Below are 19,055 nucleotides of genomic sequence, written 5' to 3' on the forward strand. Positions count from 1 at the left end.
CTCTTATACATGATGGCGGTGCCCTCTTCTGCATGATGGCGGTGCGCTCTTATACATGATGACGGTGCCCTTATAGATGATGGCGGTGCCCTCTTATACATGATGACGGTGCCCTCTTATACATGATGACGGTGCGCTCGGATACCTGACGGCGGTGCATTCGGATACATGACGGTGGTGCCCTCGGATACATGATGGTGATGCGCTCGGACAGATAACAGCGGTGTCCTCTTATACATGACAGCGGTGCCCTCGGATACAGGATGGCGGTGCCCTCGGACACACAACAGCGGTGCCCTCGCATACAGGACGGCGGTGCCCTCTTCTGCATGATGGCGGTGCGCTCTTATACTTGATGACGGTTCCCTCTTATACATGATGCCGGTTCCCTCTTATACATGATGGCGGTGCCCTCTTCTGCATGATGGCGGTGCGCTCTTATACATGATGACGGTGCCCTTATAGATGATGGCGGTGCCCTCTTATACATGATGACGGTGCCCTCTTATACATGATGACGGTGCGCTCGGATACCTGACGGCGGTGCATTCGGATACATGACGATGGTGGCCTCGGATACATGATGGTGATGCGCTCGGACAGATAACAGCGGTGTCCTCTTATACATGACAGCGCTGCCCTCGCATACAGGACGGCGGTGCAATATCTAATGCATCCATCACATGCGGAGCGCAGCCCTTCCCCGCCCGCGCTGCTAATGAGCCGCTCTGTGCATCCTCTTACATGGAGCAAAGTGTGGCTAATGTCCCATTATGGGGTCCTCGGGCCTGGCCTCTGATAATTCATCTTTAGTCCGAGCAATGAATAGAAACGGTGAATAAAGAGAATGAAGGAATGAGCAGCGGCCACGGTCGACGTCTGATGATGGCCTGAGCGGTTTGGGCCATTAGTCAGGACATTGATGGAGAATTTGCGGCTCAGAAAATAAAGGTTATTTGTTATATGACAAGTTCTATTCTCCAAAATAAAGATCTCCTCTTGCAGCCATTGACCTGTATGATATCAGACCTTGGCGTGGGATGGACACAGGTGCACGGCCGTCTACGAACACGACTGCAAGCAGAGATCAAGATAACGTGCACATTTTTTTTATTATTTATTATGAATAAACATTTTTTTTTTCCTGGAAAACAGAAACTCACCTTAAAGGGTTTGGAGCACCTGTCCATAGGATCGGAGATACTGATCGCGGGGGGGGGGTCTGAGCGATGGGACCTGCACTGATCCTGAGACCCAGCTCTGCCGATTCTCGTCTGAATGGATGGAGGTGCAGTACGCAAGCCGCCTCTCCGTCCGCTGTCCCTGGGGTACGGCGCCTGGCAATCTCCGGCAGTGCCACGTAGAATGAATAATGTCACTCAGCTGGGGTATTACAGAGCCACATTCTCAGGATTAGTCGGTCGGACCCCCATTATATTATGGACAGGTGATAACTTGGAACAAACCCTTTAAAGGTGTTGTCTTATTTCCTTCCTTCTGGTTTCCTGCTTGTCCGGGAGGCGCGCTCTGGATGATTGACACTTCGGGCCAGTGGCATGGCCGCTCTGCCGCTCTAACCCGGGCGCTCGATGCTACTACTGCGCCGGCAGCATCGGAGAAGCGCAGGGGACAGAAGCAACCGATCCAGAGATCCCGTAAGCGGCAAATTGTAAAGCAAACAGCTTGTAAGCACTGCGCTCGTTGCCCATGAAACTGCTCCAACGCTCGTAGACCTCAGAGGCGGCCGGTAACCTAGGCAACGAGCAGAAACTATAGAATTAAAAATCTCTCCGTTTTTGAGAATAGAGAATTTTTTTTATAAGCGCTAAACAGTTCAGACAACCCCTTTAAGTGACCCGCTCGCCCCAGGCAGAAAAGTGATCATCAGTAAGACTCCTCTGTCCACCTACCACCGGTCCCTATAGATGCCCCCTGATCTGTGGGGTCTATTATCATGGGAGCGATATGGGGCCTGTGATGAGCGGCGGCCACAGTGAAGAAGCGGAGACCGCGGCGCAGAAGCAGAGACCGCGGCGCAGAAGCAGAGACCGCGGCGAAGAAGCAGAGACCGCGGCAAAGAAGCAGAGTCCGCTGCGCAGAAGCAGAGTCCGCGGCGCAGAAGCAGAGTCCGCTGCGCAGAAGCAGAGTCCGCTGCGCAGAAGCAGAGACCGCGGCGCAGAAGCAGAGACCGCGGCGCAGAAGCAGAGTCCGTGGCGAAGAAGCAGAGACCGCGGGATAGAAGCCGAGCCCGCGGCGCAGAAGCAGAGACCGCGGCGCAGAAGCAGAGTCCGCGGCGCAGAAGCAGAGTCCGCTGCGCAGAAGCAGAGTCCGCTGCGCAGAAGCAGAGACCGCGGCGCAGAAGCAGAGACCGCGGCGCAGAAGCAGAGTCCGTGGCGAAGAAGCAGAGACCGCGGGATAGAAGCCGAGCCCGCGGCGCAGAAGCAGAGACCGCGGCGAAGAAGCAGAGTCCGCGGCGCAGAAGCAGAGTCCGCGGCGCAGAAGCAGAGTCCGCGGCGAAGAAGCAGAGTCCGCGGCGAAGAAGCAGAGACCGCGGCGCAGAAGCAGAGACATCCCAGCATGGAGATCAGGACACCAGACGACAGGGATCTATGGAGCCAGTGGCAGAGAACGGAGGAGGACATCCGTTAGGACATGTTCACACCTTGCAGATTTTTCTTGTGGATTTGCTTCTGAAACATTTGCAGCCTAATAAGGTTCCAGAAAAGTGTGTGAGAATGAAACTAATGTCGTGTGCACGGTGTGGACATTTTTTTATGCAGCAATTGACAATTCAGAGGGTAAAATCTGCAATGAAATTGGATTTTGCAACAGATGCTCTTCAGAAAAATCTGCGGCAAATACACAGCATGTGATCACAGCCGTAGTGTGCAGCCGAACACGGAGATGTTAAAAGAAAAATTCCTTTAGGAGCTGGAACCCGAATGGAAAATCTGCAGTGAATAAGCATTTATCTTAGAGTTTACGATTATTGTATTGTGGGTTTTAGTGGATTTCCTTGCGTTACCCAACGCTCTCGGGTCAGCATGGATCCGGCACCACACGGTGGCCGCGCTGTCTGCCAGTCCTACCTACCGGCCAGCGGTCTGTACTGCAGCTCTCTCTCGAATTGCTCTGCAGTTAATGTTCCCTGGATGGCCTCGCAGCCGGGGTTGAACACGGAGTAGGCGCTCTTCTCTCCTCTCTTTCTTAGACCCGGCCTGCGAGTTCCTTCATAAAGCCAATAGAACATGGAGAGAATGAAGTAAACCAGTCCGAACTCCAGCTCCACGAAGAGTCCCAGCAGGACGAGCCACAGGAGGAACTTCACAAGAAGGACGGCTTTCCCCAGAGAGGAGGCGGTGGGCTCCACGTCGCACTGCGACGCATCCTCTGCCATCATCGGCATCCCCTGCAAGAAACAACATGGAAGTGATCACTTCTCAGCAGTCGTCTCATTATCATCACAAGCAGGATCACAATCTTGAAGATGTCAGACAGCTCGGGATGCAGGAGCTCTGGAGCCGTCAGGCCACAACACCTTTATCTGCTGATGATGCTCGTTTATTACACACTAGGTAGAAAGTGGCAAAGTTATAGCTGGGTAAGAAAACAAGAACTGTGCAGCCGGGTGAGCAAGGAGGCAGAAAGGGGAGGACAGAGCTTTCTGCAAGCTCGCCACTCCGCCCCACTATGTCCACGGCAGCGTCTTCCAGCAGCTCCTCCGTGGTCTCCGGGCCTAAAATCTATTTCACTGTCGATTTTGACAATCAATAAAGAGCCTTTTAACATGACCGGTGACATTGGCTCCCATGACGAAGGCGGTGGGGTTGGGGGGTGATGAGGTGCAAGACGCTGACAATGGGACTGGACAGAAGACGACGACCGGCCCAGGGCTACATGGAAGGACACGTGAGCGCCAGGCGAGCAGAATTATTTATTATTGCGCTCTTGGGTTGATAGAGAATTGTAATGTACATTCGCTGTGAACCTAATTTTTGTGGAAAATTTGTGAATTTTTGCCGAATCGTTGCAGCAGCAGCATCTCCATCTCACCTCCGTCCCGGTGTCGGACGTTTGAGTTCCGTCGGATATTTGGGTTTCGGCAGGCTCCAGCCTCTCGCTCCTGCTGAACACTCTGTGCAATCTCTCTCTTGCCGTCTGTATAAATGTTTTCGTCTTCTGCTCCCCGCTTTCTCCATCTTGCGGATGACTTTTGGCTTTTCTTGCTCTGAATTCTGCCAGTCGTTGCTCCATGGACCCTGCTTGACAATGACAGTAGATTTTATGACGTGTGTAGAAATGATCAGGCACGAGAACGCTCTTAAAAATGCATTTATTTCACAACGAATAAATTAGCAGAAAGTGAAGGTAAAGAGACTCATCTAACAAGAGGTTTCTGCCATGTTTTTCTTTCTCTTCCACTTGTCATACCGGACTCACGAACTTTATCAAAGAGCAATGCCAATTCTTATTCTCAGGGGTCTTTCATTTTTCACCTCTCTATATTTCAAGCATAAGAAAATGCAGCATATAAGCAGCTCTCCTCCCTATGTACAAACTGTGCGATCTGCCCTCCATAAAGACTTGGATGCTTTCCTCTCCCTCCACATTCTGATCTGCTGTGTACAACCTCACAGAGATAAAGCCAGGAACAAGGTGCTGTCAGATCTATGCCAGAATGTATAGTTCAGCTATAGTGCGAGAAAAAGGGGTATAATAGTAGTCATCTGCTCTATAAAAGCGTTTATATTCCCCCACACCTCCTATCACTAATATTGTGTCCTGGAAAGAAAACTTCCTGGGCGCTCACTTCCTCTTGATTACTTATATGTCCGAATACGGGGACAGTAACGCTGCCGCCGCTTGAGCACAGGGCTCACATGTCGTAGCAACCTCACGTGAGCGCCGACACCGCTGGAACGGCACCGGGGGTGAGTATAAGTGTTTTTATTTTAACACTCAGATTGAGAAGGGGTTGTCCTAGTAGTGATCAACAGCTTCAAATCATTTTGATGGCCCTTAATATATGAATAATTCAAATAGAAATGAGTACAATGTCTGCTTAATAAACTCACACTGTGACTTCACATCGATAGCATTCCTGCAACTTCTGACATCACAGCACATTGCTCCTGGCTATGTCTCTCAGAATGTGGAAAGGAAGGAAAGCATCCAAGTCATCAGGGAGGGAAGACCATCCATGCTGTAGCTAAAGAGGAGAGCACACACAATGCAATCAGCAGGCGGAAAACATACGAAGACAGGAATTACTATAGAGAGAAGAGAATCTGTGGTAGACAGGGGCAGGAGATGGGGGGGAAAGCACACTCTCCAGCATCAGTGGCTGTATAGGGGAGAGATATCCTATGAACTGTGAAAGGGAAAATAAGTTCAGGAATGAAGCTGAGCTAGCTGCCATGTGTGAATCCAGGCTTATACAGCTTTTATTTTGGGAAAGAAAAATCTTACAACGTTGCAGCCTAGTGGCTGGAAAAGAGCATTCGGACCCAAGGTTGTGCCACAGACTATGATTTAGTGCCTAATTATTTGGCAGACCTCCTATGAGGAGCTGGCCACTTACTAAAGACTACTGAACCAATGGACGTAGAGCGGAGTCCACGGCTCTAAGGGATGCAGACTTTTTCCAGCACGGAGCACCGGTTCCGTCGATCTTATTATTGTGTTTTATTAAAGATTTGCTTGTTGTGTTTTATTACTGATTTGTTTGTTCGGCCGTTCAGCCTCAGAAATCAATGCTTCCATTCAGTGACAGTAAGCAATGGAAGAAGTGCAGGCTGGATCTTATGAGTACATAAGGTCAGACACGAGATTGGGAATCAAGGAAAGCTATCATTCCATTAATCCCTTTCCGACGTGGTCAGTAATAGTACACAGCACGTCGGAAAGGCTGGTTCAGCGGGGGCTCCGGCGCTGAACCCACACTGAAACGGGTACATGTCAGTTGATTCTTACAGCTGACATGTGCCTGCAACAGCTGCGGGTGGAATCGCGATCCCCCACAGTGGCTGTTAACCAGTTAAATGCCGCTGTCAATCTTTGACAGCGGCATTTAACAGCGCCACGCCGGAAGTGCGTCACGTTTTTTAAGCAAACTTTGGATTTTTTTTTCACCACCTAAATAAAAATGGACCTATACATGTTTGGTGTCTACGAACTCGTAATGACCTGGAGAATCGTAATAGCAGGTCAGTTTTAGCATTCAGTGAACGTGGTATTAAAAAAAAAAAAAAAATCAAACCGTGGCATTGCATTTTTTTTTTCTTTTTGCAATTTCATTGCACTTGGAATTTTTTTTCCCCATTTTCCAGTACACGATACGGTAAAACCAGTGATGGCGTTTAAAAGTACAACTCGTCCTGCAAAAAAATAAGCCCTCACATGGCCATATTGAATGAAAAATAAAAAAAGTTCTGGCTCTGGGAAGAAGGGGAGCAAAAAACGAAAATGCAAAAACGATAATTGCTCCGGTCATGAAGGGGTTAATCTCGTGTCTCAGGGGCATCAAGCCATTGTTCTAACAGCCACTAGTCCCATTGTGTGGATGGGGAAAGTAGACCCACCAGAACAGTCACCACAGGGGGGGGGGGGGGGGTGTCTCATATGCAGCTCCAGGTGAAGGGCTTCTGGAATCTTCCTTCTTTCAGTTAAAAGCAAATGTTTAAGGGGGAGGGTGTAATGAAGGGGTGTAATGAAGTCGCATGTTTAGTCAAGGAGTTAGTGGAATGACATCAAAGGGATAGGATCTAGGCTGAGGTCCTGGAGCCATGGATGGACGGCCTATGGAGTTTGGTTGACGACTCAGCTGGGTAAACATGCTACAGTTCTGGAATCTGTCGTCTGGATTTTATGAACTTTTGTAAGGACTTATAGCTATTGGATACCTGTGCTTCTATCGTTTTATCTGTCTGGAGGAGCGTGGAATGTGAATACAGACTATACTGGCTGGAGCTACGAAATCTGTGGGCCAACTGAAAGTTGTATCGCCTGGTACAAAGGCAATGGAACTACCATCCTGGGATCGTGTGTACTGAGTGCATTGTATTTTGGCCATTTACCTGGAGTTGTTGTAAAACCTTGGATGTAAAAAAATAAAATATTGTTGAATCGTTAACCTGCCTAGGTGATTATTGTAACCCACAACCTCAGATCCTCACACCTCCGAACACAACAGCTTTTTATTACCATCACTGAATGAATAAAATAGAGGCCTCGTGTTTGCGTCACTGTGTATTTATATACAGTAATTGTAAGGAAAACTTGTGGAAAAAAAAAAAAAAATTGATCACGTTTCTATTTACTAAGCGACGACTTAATAAGAAGCCTCAACCTGATCGCCAAAAGTGAGAATAAGACAACATAAAAGGGAATAATGAGAGAGTAAATGTAGTGGTAGAGTAACGTAGAGTAAATGGCTTTGGATTCAACATGTCTGAACTCAGCCCAAGGGACGGAAGCAATTCCCAGTCTTGTGGACAAAATGAAGAGTATTATGTATATACTAGATGGTGGCCCGATTCTAACGCATCGGGTATTCTAGAATATGTATGCGGCCAACCGCGACCAATCAGCAGAGCGGTGTTTAACTTTTGCGCCAAGACCACTGATTGGTCGCGCTCTCCGGCCTCGACCAATCAGCGAATCGTATTGGTGAGGAGCGGGGAGCAGAATCGTATTAGTGAGGACCGGGGAGCGGCGCTGCCTGTGCGGCTACTTCCGCTTCGAGAACCCGGGACACGAGCGACTGCTCGCAGCAGAAGTATCCCGACCCGCAGCGCCGCTCCCCGGTCCTCCCTTCACACCCTAGCCGCTGATGTCCCCACAGTATCCGCATGGTGTTACAAAGGTCCGGACCAATCACCGATCTTGGCTCCACATTTAAACACCGCTGTGCTGATTGGTCGCCGACGCTGGGCGCGACCAATCACCGATTTTGGCGCCACATTTAAATAGCGTCCGCGACCAATCAGTACAGCGGTGTTTAAATGTGGTGCCAAGATCGGTGATTGGTCGCGCCCAGCGTCGGCGACCAATCAGTACAGCGGTGTTTAAATTTGGCGCCCAAATCAGTGATTGGTCGCGCCCAGCGTCGGCGACCAATCAGTACAGCGGTGTTTAAATTTGGCGCCCAAATCAGTGATTGGTCGCGGGCAGCGTCCGCGACCAATCAGCACAGCGGTATTTAACTTTTGCGCTAAGATCAGTGATTGGTCGGGTCCGAAGACTGCGACCAATCATCGAATCGTCTTGGTGAGGACCGGGGAGCTGCGCTGCCTGTGCGGCTACTTCTGCTGCGAGAACCCGGGACATAGCGGGCGCTCGCAGCAGAAGTATCCCGACCCGCAGCGCCTCTCCCCGGTCCTCCCTTCCGCATGGCGGTCAGCGGCGCCGGCGGTCCTTCCGCTGCTACCGGCCGGGAGATGAGCGCCTCGCGCCGCTCATCTCCCGGCTGCATCTCCGTCCCGCAGATGGGTCCGGCTGTCGGGGTCCTTCTGCTGGTACCGGCCGGGAGATGAGCGCCTCGCGGCGCTCATCTCCCCGCTGCAACGCCGCTGAGCTCCGTCCCGCAGATGAGCCGCTAACGGCCGCCATCTTTTTTTAGAAATCCCCCGGAGCTGATTGGCCGCTGCCGGACCAATGAGCAACGCGGGATTTCCTGGACAGACAGACGGGATAAGACGATTATATATATAGATGCGAGGCGGCATGTCTAGAACAATGTAGACGGCCCTCTACGAGCAAGAATGGGGAGGAAGGCTGCTCTGCAAAAGGGGGTCTCAGTGTGACTGGACCTGCTGGAGATGTCCTTATGGGATAGCTCCTTTAGGGTGTCGTTTTTTTAATGTAAATCTCTTCCTTGTGAAGTATCTCGTTTTCTGAAGTGTTTTTTTTGCAGCTTCTGATCGGACAGTGACTTGTGCGGAGCAGTCTCCATCAGAAGACGGTACAAGGAGCGACAAGCCCTGCTCTCTCCCACCAGGCCAGGCAGTATTAAGAACCTGAAGCGGAAGAACAATCGCTTCAAAAAGACTGAACATATAAAATAGTAAACTGGTTTTACAACAGAAATTTACAGGAAGCCTTTCAAGCAATTTTTCAGGTGTTTTTTTTTGGTGTTGACCGACCCAAAAGACTCCACAAAAACTCCTTGTGAACATACCCCTTAGTGTGCATCGTCCACCACCCGTCTTTAATGCCACCACTTCGATTCCCCCCAAGTCTCTGTAATTTTTTCACCCTCTTACCACTGACACATAGATTAGTTTTATGTAACAAATGTGAGAATTTCCCTATTGACTTTTAGGAGTCAATGTCCTACTCCTTTTCTGAATAAGGCCTTCAAGGGTTTGTTGCGCTCTTGCCTCTTCCACGTCAGGGGACGTGCAGGTGCCGTCATGCCTACGGCTACCTGGCGGGACACGGAATGCTCAGTGGGTACCGTCCATCTGTCCCATCCCGCCAGGTACCGTCCATCCGTCCCGGCAAGTATCACCTGCCAACGCAGAAGTGAGCTGAGCAGCATGAACCCCTTAAAAGGTCTCAGCAATGACCCGACAGACCTTACCTCATATTATGAACTACATCTGTTAATTTGAGGTGCGACCATAACTGTGAAGTCTTCGTGTGATAACGGGGGGCGCCCACAGGCGCGATAGGAACAGAACCCATGGCATGCGCTCATATGGTCCACTCTTGTAGACTGCGAAGGAGACAAGAGACCCATGAGAAAACTCAGACACCAGTGACCCAGTCCTGTAAGATTCCCACATGCTCCTGTGGACAGATAGTGAAGTTTCGCAGTACCAGAGAAGAGTGAAAACTTTTTTTTTTTATTGAGAGAACAGAGCAGACACAGTAGACTGAGCACAGATGTACAATCCCACCATTTATTAACAGACACACTAAAGATTAACGAGACAAAATTCTGAAAAAGATTGCCGTTTCCGCAGCAGGACACGGCCACAATCACTCATGGGGCTCCAGTAGATTTCTGAATCTGCTCCTTTAAGATGAGGATGCTCTGTCTCTGCTCCGGTGGCAGCATAGCAATCTGGTCTGAGGTCAACTGCAGGACCTGCATAATCAGAGCGGCCTTCTCGTGGTCCTGTGGGGTGATCTGGTTCTGACCCGGACTAAACCCACCCTGTCCAGAAGACGCTGGAACATTAGGAACAGGCCTTGTGGGCTGTGGCCCCACCGATACTGGTACTTGCATTCCAGGCATGGGACCGGGCATTGGACCCGGCATAGGACCCCTCGAGGAGGGAGCAGGGCCTGGGCCTGGGCCCCTTACATCCATGGGTCGAGGTTCCATTGGCCTGGTATCTCTAGAGCTTCTGGCATCCAAAGGTGGTGCACGTGTATCCATCATAGGGGCTCCTCTCGATTCTCCAATCATAACTCTAGGTGGCTCACCCATAGGTCCCCCTCGAATTTCAAGGGTTGGAGGCCCCCTATCGTGGTGCAGTGGCACGCCTCCCCCTTGTAATGGTGGTTGCAGATAGCCACGATTAGGTTGCTCGTCAATTGTTACAGTCAGAAGTGTTCCACCTCGTGGGTCATTGGGGCCATCTCCGAGAAGACCACGTGGTGGTACACTAGGGGCCGGAGGGCCGCGTTGTAAAGGGGCGCGAGGATCAGACATAGGAACACCCTGAAGAATCGGCCCTTGTGCAGGGTTTATGGGTCCCGGTACTCCACCCTGCATGGGTAGTGACTGCATCATCTGTGGAGCGCCATTCACATGCATGCCCCCAACGGGTGCAGGCTGCCCACCAGGACCAAGTGGTTGAGGAATGGGAACATTGGGACCTTGAATTGCCTGTTGGTTTCCGGATAATATTGGTGGCACAACATTTGGACGGTGAAGGATTTTCACAGCTATTTCTGGGTCCACAATCCTCATGACCACCTGAGCCTGAAGAAGGGCATAGGCCAACTGGGGGTTTTGGAGCAGCATGTTTCGAGCTTCTTGGGGACTATTCTGCACACACAGCTTCATTTGCTTCATAAGCTCAAACATCTGTTCAGGGGGTAAACTAGCGACAGCTCGACTTATAGACTCGGGAGCGTCCTCGGGAGGCACAGGATCGCCATACGGAGACTCGATAATGGGCGTCCCGGTGCCCAGACTCTTCAGCTCCTCTTTGTTCTTCTCGCTGGCAGCGTTATCAACCCGCAGAGCTCTGCCGCTGAACTCTCGGCCATTGAGGTTACGCATCGCGCTGAGAGCGGTTTCCTGGTCCTGATACTCGCAGAAGCCATAGCCTTTGGGTTTACCAGTTTCCCTGTCGTACACCAGCCTAAAACTAACGACAGGTCCCACTTCAGAAAATATATCTTTCAGCTGTTCCTCGGTGGCCTCATACGGAATATTCCCAACGAAAACCGAACGTAAAGATCGATCCACCGCGGGATCGCGAATACTCAATCCCGCCATTAATCAGAGCTTGAAACCCGAAGCAATTATCCAAAATGTTCTCGTCGCCTCTTCCTCCTCGGATCTTTTATCTGCATAGAAAATATCTCATCAGTACCAGGAAAATCACAGGGGTCCTTGAAGGGGTTTTCCAAAATTGGTTCAAAATTGCCTAAAATGGTAGAAAATGCCATAAAAACAAACAAAAGAACCATTACTCACCCGATAAACCCCCCGTCGCTCCAGCGCTGAGGCTTCAGTGCACCCGTCCACAGCCATGATGTGTCCATCTACCCATGTGACCACTGCAGCCAATCACTGGTTACATTCTGCTTATTGGCTGCTGCTGTCACATGGGTAGACTGGCACGTCATTGTTGCGGCATGGTAAATAGACTCGTGGAGGGAATCGAGAGAACTATCAGGCGAGTAATGGTTCTTCTGGTATTTTACAGCATTTTGCCAACTTTTTCCCCAATTTTAGAAAAACACATTTAAAACAAATCTATTGATAGAAAAGGTCGCTAAGCTCAGTCTAACTCTGCATGGCCACAAAAAAGCATAAAGACATTTCTTTCATAAAGAGTTTGTCAGGACTTGTTACTGAACGGCTCTTAATATTAGTCGTCATTATATGTCAGATAAGTTGGGGTCCGACACCCGGCACCCCCACGATCAGATGTTTACTTCTGGGAATTACTGGAGCTGCAGTGAGCACAGCGCCATACACTGTGTAGTGGTCACTATGAGGTACTGCAGCTTACCCAAGAATGACCACTACATGGTGTACGGAGCTGAGGAATCCCAGGGCAGAACCAACGACTATGACCGTAGCCCATAGACCAGTGCCACCAGAGCAGTACCCCGCACGCCGTATCACACACGAGAGGGTCAGATACACAGCTCAGCAGGCAGTATCACACACGAGAGGGTCAGATACAGGGCTCAGCAGACAGTATCACACAGGAGAGGATTAGACTAGATGGTGGCCCGATTCTAATGCATCGGGTATTCTAGAATAGGTATGCGGCCGACCGGGTGCAATCAGCAGAGCAGTGTTTAAATTTGGCGCCAAAATCGCTGATTAGTCGTGACCAATCAGCAGAGCGTTGTTTAAATTTGGCGCCAATCTCGCTGATTAGTCGCGACCACGACCAATCAGCAAAGAGGTGTTTAAATTTGGCGCCAATAGTGCTGATGGGTCGCGGCAGGCGACCGCGACTAATCAGCAGAGCGGGGTTTACATTTGGCACAAAAAACGCAGATTGGTCGCAACCACCGGCCGCGACCAATCAGCAGAGAGGTTTAAATTTGGCGCCAATACTGCAGACTGGTCACGGCCGACAACCGCGACCAATCAGCAGAGCGGTGTTTAAATTTTGCGCCAATACTGCTGATTGATCTCGGCCAGCGACCGCAATCAATCAGCAGAGCGTTGTTTAAATTTGGCGTCCAATCAGCACAGCAGTGTTTAAATGTGGCGGCAAGATCGGTGATTGGTCGCGGCCGCTATTTAAATGTGGCACCCAAATCGGTGATTGGTTGCGGGCAGCGGCCGCGACCAATCAGCAGAGCGGTGTTTAACTTTAGCGCCAAGATCACTGATTGGTCGGGTGTGGAGAGCGCGACCAATCAGCGAATCGTTTTGGTGAGGAGCGGGGAGCGGAATCGTATTAGTGAGGACCGGGGAGCGCCGCTGCCTGTGCGGGTACTTCCGCTGCGAGAACCCGGGACATGAGCGGGCGCTCGCAGCAGAAGTATCCCGACCCGCAGCGCCGCTCCCCGGTCCTCCCTTCACGCCCTAGCCGCATGGATGTCAGCGCCGCTGCCTGTGCGGATACTTCCGCTGCGAGAACCCGGGACATGAGCGGGCGCTCGCAGCAGAAGTATCCCGACCCGCAGCGCCGCTCCCCCCCCTTCACACCCTAGCCGCTGATGTCCCCACAGTATCCGCATGGTGTTACAAAGGTCCGGACATTTGTGTTAAAAATCGCTGATTGGTCGCTGGCCGCGACCAATCACCGATTTTTGCGCCACATTTAAATTTAAATAGCGGCCGCGACCAATTGGATGTCAGCGCCGCTCCCCGGTCCTCCCTTCACACCCTAGCCGCATGGATGTCAGCGGCGCTGCCTGTGCGGATACTTCCGCTGCAAGAACCCGGGACATGAGCGGGTGCTCAGAGCAGAAGTATCCCGACCCACAGCGCCGCTCCCCGGTCCTCCCTTCCGCATGGAGGTCAGCAGCGCCGGCGGTCCTTCCGCTGCTACCGGCCGGGACATGAGCGCCTCGCGACGCTCATCTCCCGGCTGCATCTCCGTCCCGCATATGGGTCCGGCAGTCGGGTTCCTTCTGCTGGTACCGGCCGGGAGATGAGCGCCTCGCGGCGCACATCTCCCGGCTGCATCGCCGCTCCGCTCCGTCCCGCAGATGAGCCGCTAACGGCCGCCATCTTTTTTTAGAAATCCACCGGCGCTGATTGGCCGCTGCCGGACCAATGAGCGACGCGGGATTTCCTGGATAGACTAGATGGTGGCCCGACCGGGTGCAATCAGCAAAGCGGTGTTAAAATTTGGCGCCTAAATCGCAGATTGGTCACGGCCGGCGGTCGCGACTAATCAGCAGAGCGGTATTTAAATTTGGCGCCAATAATGCTGATTGGTCACGGCAGCGACCAATCAGCAGAGCGGTGTTTATATTTGGCACTAATAATGCTGATTATTCGCGACCGGTAACCGCGACCAATCAGCAGAGCGGTGTTTAAATTTGGCGCCAATTTCTCTGCTTGGTCGCGGCCGGCCACTGCGACCAATCAGCGAAGCGGTGTTTAAATTTGGCGCCAATATGGCTGATTGGTCACGGCCGGTGGTTGCGACTAATTAGCAGAGCGGTGTTTAAATTTGGCACCAATACTGCTGATTGGTAGCGGTCGACGGCCGCGACTAATCAGCAGAGCGGGGTTTAAATTTGGCCACAATACTGCTGATTTGTCGCGGCCGGCGACCAATCAGCAGAGCGTTGTTTAAATTTGACACAAAAAACGCAGATTGGTCGCAGCCGGTGGTTGCGACCAATCAGCAGAGTGAGGTTTAAATTTGGCGCCAATACTGCTGATTGATCTCGGCCAGCAACCGCGATCAATCAGCAGAGCGTTGCTTAAATTTGGCGCCAATCTCGCTGATTGGATGCGGCTGGAGTCCGCGACCAATCAGCAGAGCGTTGGTTAAATTTGGCGCCAAGCTCGCTGATTGGACGCAGCTGGCATCCGCGACCAATTAGCACAGCAGTGTTTAAATGTGGCGGCAAGATCGGTGATTGGACGCGGCCGCTATTTAAATGTGGCGCCCAAATCGGTGATTGGTCGCGTGCGGAGAGCGCGACCAATCAGCGAATCGTATTGGTGAGGAGCGGGGAGCGGAATCGTATTAGTGAGGACCGTGGAGCGCCGCTGCCTGTGCGGGTACTTCCGCTGCGAGAACCCGGGACATGAGCGGGCGCTCGGAGCACAAGTATCCCGACCCGCAGCGCCGTTCCCCGGTCCTCCCTTGACACCCTAGCCGCTGATGTCCCCACAGTATCCGCATGGTGTTACAAAGGTCCGGACATTTGTGTTAAAAATCGCTGATTGGTCGCTGTCTTGGCCCGCGACCAATCACCGATCTTGGCTCCAGATTTAAACAACGCTGTGCTGATTGATCGCGGCCGATATTTAAATTTGGCGCCCAAATCGGTGATTGGTCGCGGTCAGCGCCCGCGACCAATCAGCACAGCGGTGCTTAAGTTTTGCGCTAAGATCAGTGATTGGTCGGGCCCAAAGACCGCGACCAATCATCGAATCGTCTTGGTGAGGACCGGGGAGCTGCGCTGCCTGTGCGGCTACTTCCGCTGCGAGAACCCGGGACATAGCGGGCGCTCGCAGCAGAAGTATCCCGACCCGCAGCGCCGCTCCCCGGTCCTCCCTTCCGCATGGAGGTCAGCGGCGCCGGCGGTCCTTCCGCTGCTACCGGCCGGGAGATGAGCGCCTCGAGCCGCTCATCTCCCGGCTGCATCTCCGTCCCGCAGATGGGTCCGGCGGTCGGGTTCCTTCTGCTGTTGCCGGCCGGGAGATGAGCACCTCGCGCCGGTCATCTCCCGGCTGCATCGCCGCTGAGCTCCGTCCCGCAGATGAGCCGCTAACGGCCGCCATCTTTTTTCAGAAATCCCGCGGTGCTGATTGGCCGCTGCCGGACCACTGAGCGACGCGGGATTTCCTGGACAGACAGACAGACAGACGGGATAAGACGATTATATAGTAGATACAGGGCTCAGCAGACAGTATCACACAGGAGAGGATTAGATACAGGGCTCAGCAGACAGTATCACACAGGAGAGGATTAGATACACGGCTCAGCAGACAGTATCACACAGGAGAGGATTAGATACACGGCTCAGCAGACAGTATCACACAGGAGAGGATTAGATACACGGCTCAGCAGACAGTATCACACAGGAGAGGATTAGATACACGGCTCAGCAGACAGTATCACACAGGAGAGGATTAGATACACGGCTCAGCAGACAGTATCACACAGGAGAGGATTAGATACACGTCTCAGCAGACAGTATCACGCAGGAGAGGATTAGATACACGTCTCAGCAGACAGTATCACGCAGGAGAGGATTAGATACACGTCTCAGCAGACAGTATCACGCAGGAGAGGATTAGATACACGTCTCAGCAGACAGTATCACGCAGGAGAGGATTAGATACACGTCTCAGCAGGCAGTATCACGCAGGAGAGGATTAGATATACGGCTCAGCAGACAGTATCACGCAGGAGAGGATTAGATATACGGCTCAGCAGACAGTATCACGCAGGAGAGGATTAGATATACGGCTCAGCAGACAGTATCACGCAGGAGAGGATTAGATACACGGCTCAGCAGACAGTATCACACAGGAGAGGATTAGATACACGGCTCAGCAGACAGTATCACACAGGATAGGATTAGTTACACGGCTCAGCAGACAGTATCACACAGGATAGGATTAGATACACGGCTCAGCAGACAGTATCACACAGGATAGGATTAGATACACGGCTCAGCAGACTATCACACAGGATAGGATTAGATACACGGCTCAGCAGACAGTATCACACAGGATAGGATTAGATACACGGCTCAGCAGACTGTATCACACAGGATAGGATTAGATACAGGGCTCAGCAGACAGTATCACACAGGATAGGATTAGATACACAGCTCAGCAGACAGTATCACACAGGATAGGATTAGATACACGGCTCAGCAGCCAGTATCACAGGAGAGGATTAGATACACGGCTCAGCAGACAGCATCACACAGGAGAGGATTAGATACACGGCTCAGCAGACAGTATCACACAGGATAGGATTAGATACACGGCTCAGCAGACAGTATCACACAGGATAGGATTAGATACACGGCTCAGCAGACAGTATCACACAGGATAGGATTAGATACACAGCTCAGCACACAGTATCACACAGGATAGGATTAGATACACCACTCTCCCTTCCCGCCGCTCATCAATGACTGCTCAGTAGTTATGGCGGCGGCCATGTGGCGGGAAGCAGACGCGTCAGTCGGGGCTCTATTACGCCGAGCACAGATTCTTCTAACAAGCAGCTGCTGCCTCACACCCTGCCGGGGCCCCGGTGTCACCGCTACCGGACAGTCACCTGATCAGCGCTGCGCCCGCTCCTCACCTGCGCCCCGAGGAAACCAGCCGGAACTTCCTCTGCCAGAAGCTGCCACATCCGCTTAGTGACTACTGACGTCATCAGCGACAGGCTACGCTATCTGATTGGCTGAATACCGCGAAGTTGCTGACACGTGACCCTTACAGCGTGTATATATAGATTAGGACGCGGGAGTTCCGCTGAGGTAACGCTGCCGCTTGTGGCGCTAGGATAGTCATATGCGGACTGTAGATAATTTCTGTTAGTGATACGTAGGGACGTCTATGGTATAATGGGTTTATGTTACTTACCGTCATGTAGTATACGTGGTGATGATGTGGATGGGTTAGCGGCACATAAGAGTCCATATACGATCCAGCCGCGACTCTGAAGAGACCTGAACACGGGCGGAGGGGCGCAATAGGCAGCGGGGCGTCTGCCCAGAGAATCGGCGATGGTGGGGTCTCTGACCTCCCCGGATCTAACATCAGACCAGTGAATCGGTGATGGTGGGGTCTCTGACCTTCCAAGATCTAATGTCTGCCCAGAGAATCGGCGATGGTGGGGTCTCTGACCTCCCCGGATCTAACATCAGACCAGTGAATCGGCGATGGTGGGGTCTCTGACCTCCCCGATCTAACATCAGACCAGTGAATCGGCGATGGTGGGGTCTCTGACCTCCCCGGATCTAACATCAGACCAGAGAATCGGCGATGGTGGGGTCTCTGACCTCCCCGGATCTAACATCAGACCAGAGAATCGGCGATGGTGGGGTCTCTGACCTCCCCGGATCTAACATCAGACCAGAGAATCGGCGATGGCGGGGGTCTCTGACCGTCCCAGATCTAACATCAGACCAGTGAATCGGCGATGGTGGGGTCTCTGACCTTCCCAGATCTAACATCAGACCAGTGAATCGGCGATGGTGGGGTCTCTGACCTTCCCAGATCTAACATCAGACCAGTGAATTGGCGATGGTGGGGTCTCTGACCTTCCCAGATCTAACACCTGACCAGAGAATCGGCGATGGTGGGGTCTCTGACCTTCCCAGATCTAACACCTGACCAGAGAATCGGCGATGGTGGGGTCTCTGACCGTCCCAGATCTAACATCAGACCAGTGAATTGGCGATGGTGGGGTCTCTGACCTTCCCAGATCTAACACCTGACCAGAGAATCGGCGATGGTGGGGTCTCTGACCTTCCCAGATCTAACACCTGACCAGAGAATCGGCGATGGTGGGGTCTCTGACCTTCCCAGATCTAACACCTGACCAGAGAATCGGCGATGGTGGGGTATCTGACCGGCCCAGATCTAACGTCTGCCCAGAGAATCGGCAATGGTGGGGTCTCTGACCGTCCCAGATCTAACATCAGACCAGAGAATCGGCGATGGTGGGGTCTCTGACCGTCCCAGATCTAACATCAGACCAGTCAATCGGCGATGGTGGGGTCTCTGACTGTCCCAGATTTAACATCAGACCAGTGAATCGGCGATGGTGGGGTCTCTGACCTCCCCGGATCTAACATCAGACCAGAGAATCGGCGATGGTGGGGTCTCTGACTGTCCCAGATCTAACATCAGACCAGTGAATCGGCGATGGTGGGGTCTCTGACTGTCCCAGATCTAACATCAGACCAGTGAATCGGCGATGGTGGGGTCTCTGACTGTCCCAGATCTAACATCAGACCAGTGAATCGGCGATGGTGGGGTCTCTGACCTCCCCGGATCTAACATCAGACCAGAGAATCGGCGATGGTGGGGTATCTGACCGGCCCAGATCTAACGTCTGCCCAGAGAATCGGCGATGGTGGGGTCTCTGACCTTCCAAGATCCAATGTCTGCCCAGAGAATCGGCGATGGTGGGGTCTCTGACCTTCCCAGATCCAATGTCTGCCCAGAGAATCGGCGATGGTGG

The 19,055-nt window shown here is 52.1% G+C and overlaps 1 protein-coding gene across 11 annotated transcripts; it reads right to left on the reverse strand.

Moving 5' to 3' along the window:
* Window positions 1-1,103: 1,103 nt before the first annotated feature.
* On the reverse strand, window positions 1,104-17,287 carry SAYSD1 (SAYSVFN motif domain containing 1). 11 transcript variants are annotated; one of them, XM_073671704.1, is made up of 5 exons: window positions 17,166-17,265; window positions 5,076-5,209; window positions 4,054-4,262; window positions 3,094-3,409; window positions 1,104-1,752 (listed from the first exon to the last, which is right to left on the reverse strand). In XM_073671704.1, exons 2-5 carry the CDS (start codon window positions 5,125-5,127, stop codon window positions 1,574-1,576), a joined length of 756 nt encoding a protein of 251 aa, XP_073527805.1. In that variant the 5' UTR covers window positions 5,128-5,209; window positions 17,166-17,265; the 3' UTR covers window positions 1,104-1,573. The 11 variants fall into 11 exon arrangements, with proteins under 11 accessions (XP_073527805.1, XP_073527806.1, XP_073527814.1 ...); XM_073671705.1 differs by having other exon boundaries at window positions 17,139-17,225; XM_073671713.1 differs by lacking the exon at window positions 5,076-5,209 and adding an exon at window positions 9,584-9,718 and having other exon boundaries at window positions 1,107-1,752; window positions 17,139-17,225.
* Between the last annotated feature and the right edge of the window lie 1,768 nt (window positions 17,288-19,055).

This window comes from Phyllobates terribilis, unplaced genomic scaffold (assembly GCF_046119375.1).
Source record: "Phyllobates terribilis strain yellow unplaced genomic scaffold, ASM4611937v1 Scaffold_3__8_contigs__length_932513732, whole genome shotgun sequence".
NCBI classification, from domain to species: domain Eukaryota; kingdom Metazoa; phylum Chordata; class Amphibia; order Anura; family Dendrobatidae; genus Phyllobates; species Phyllobates terribilis.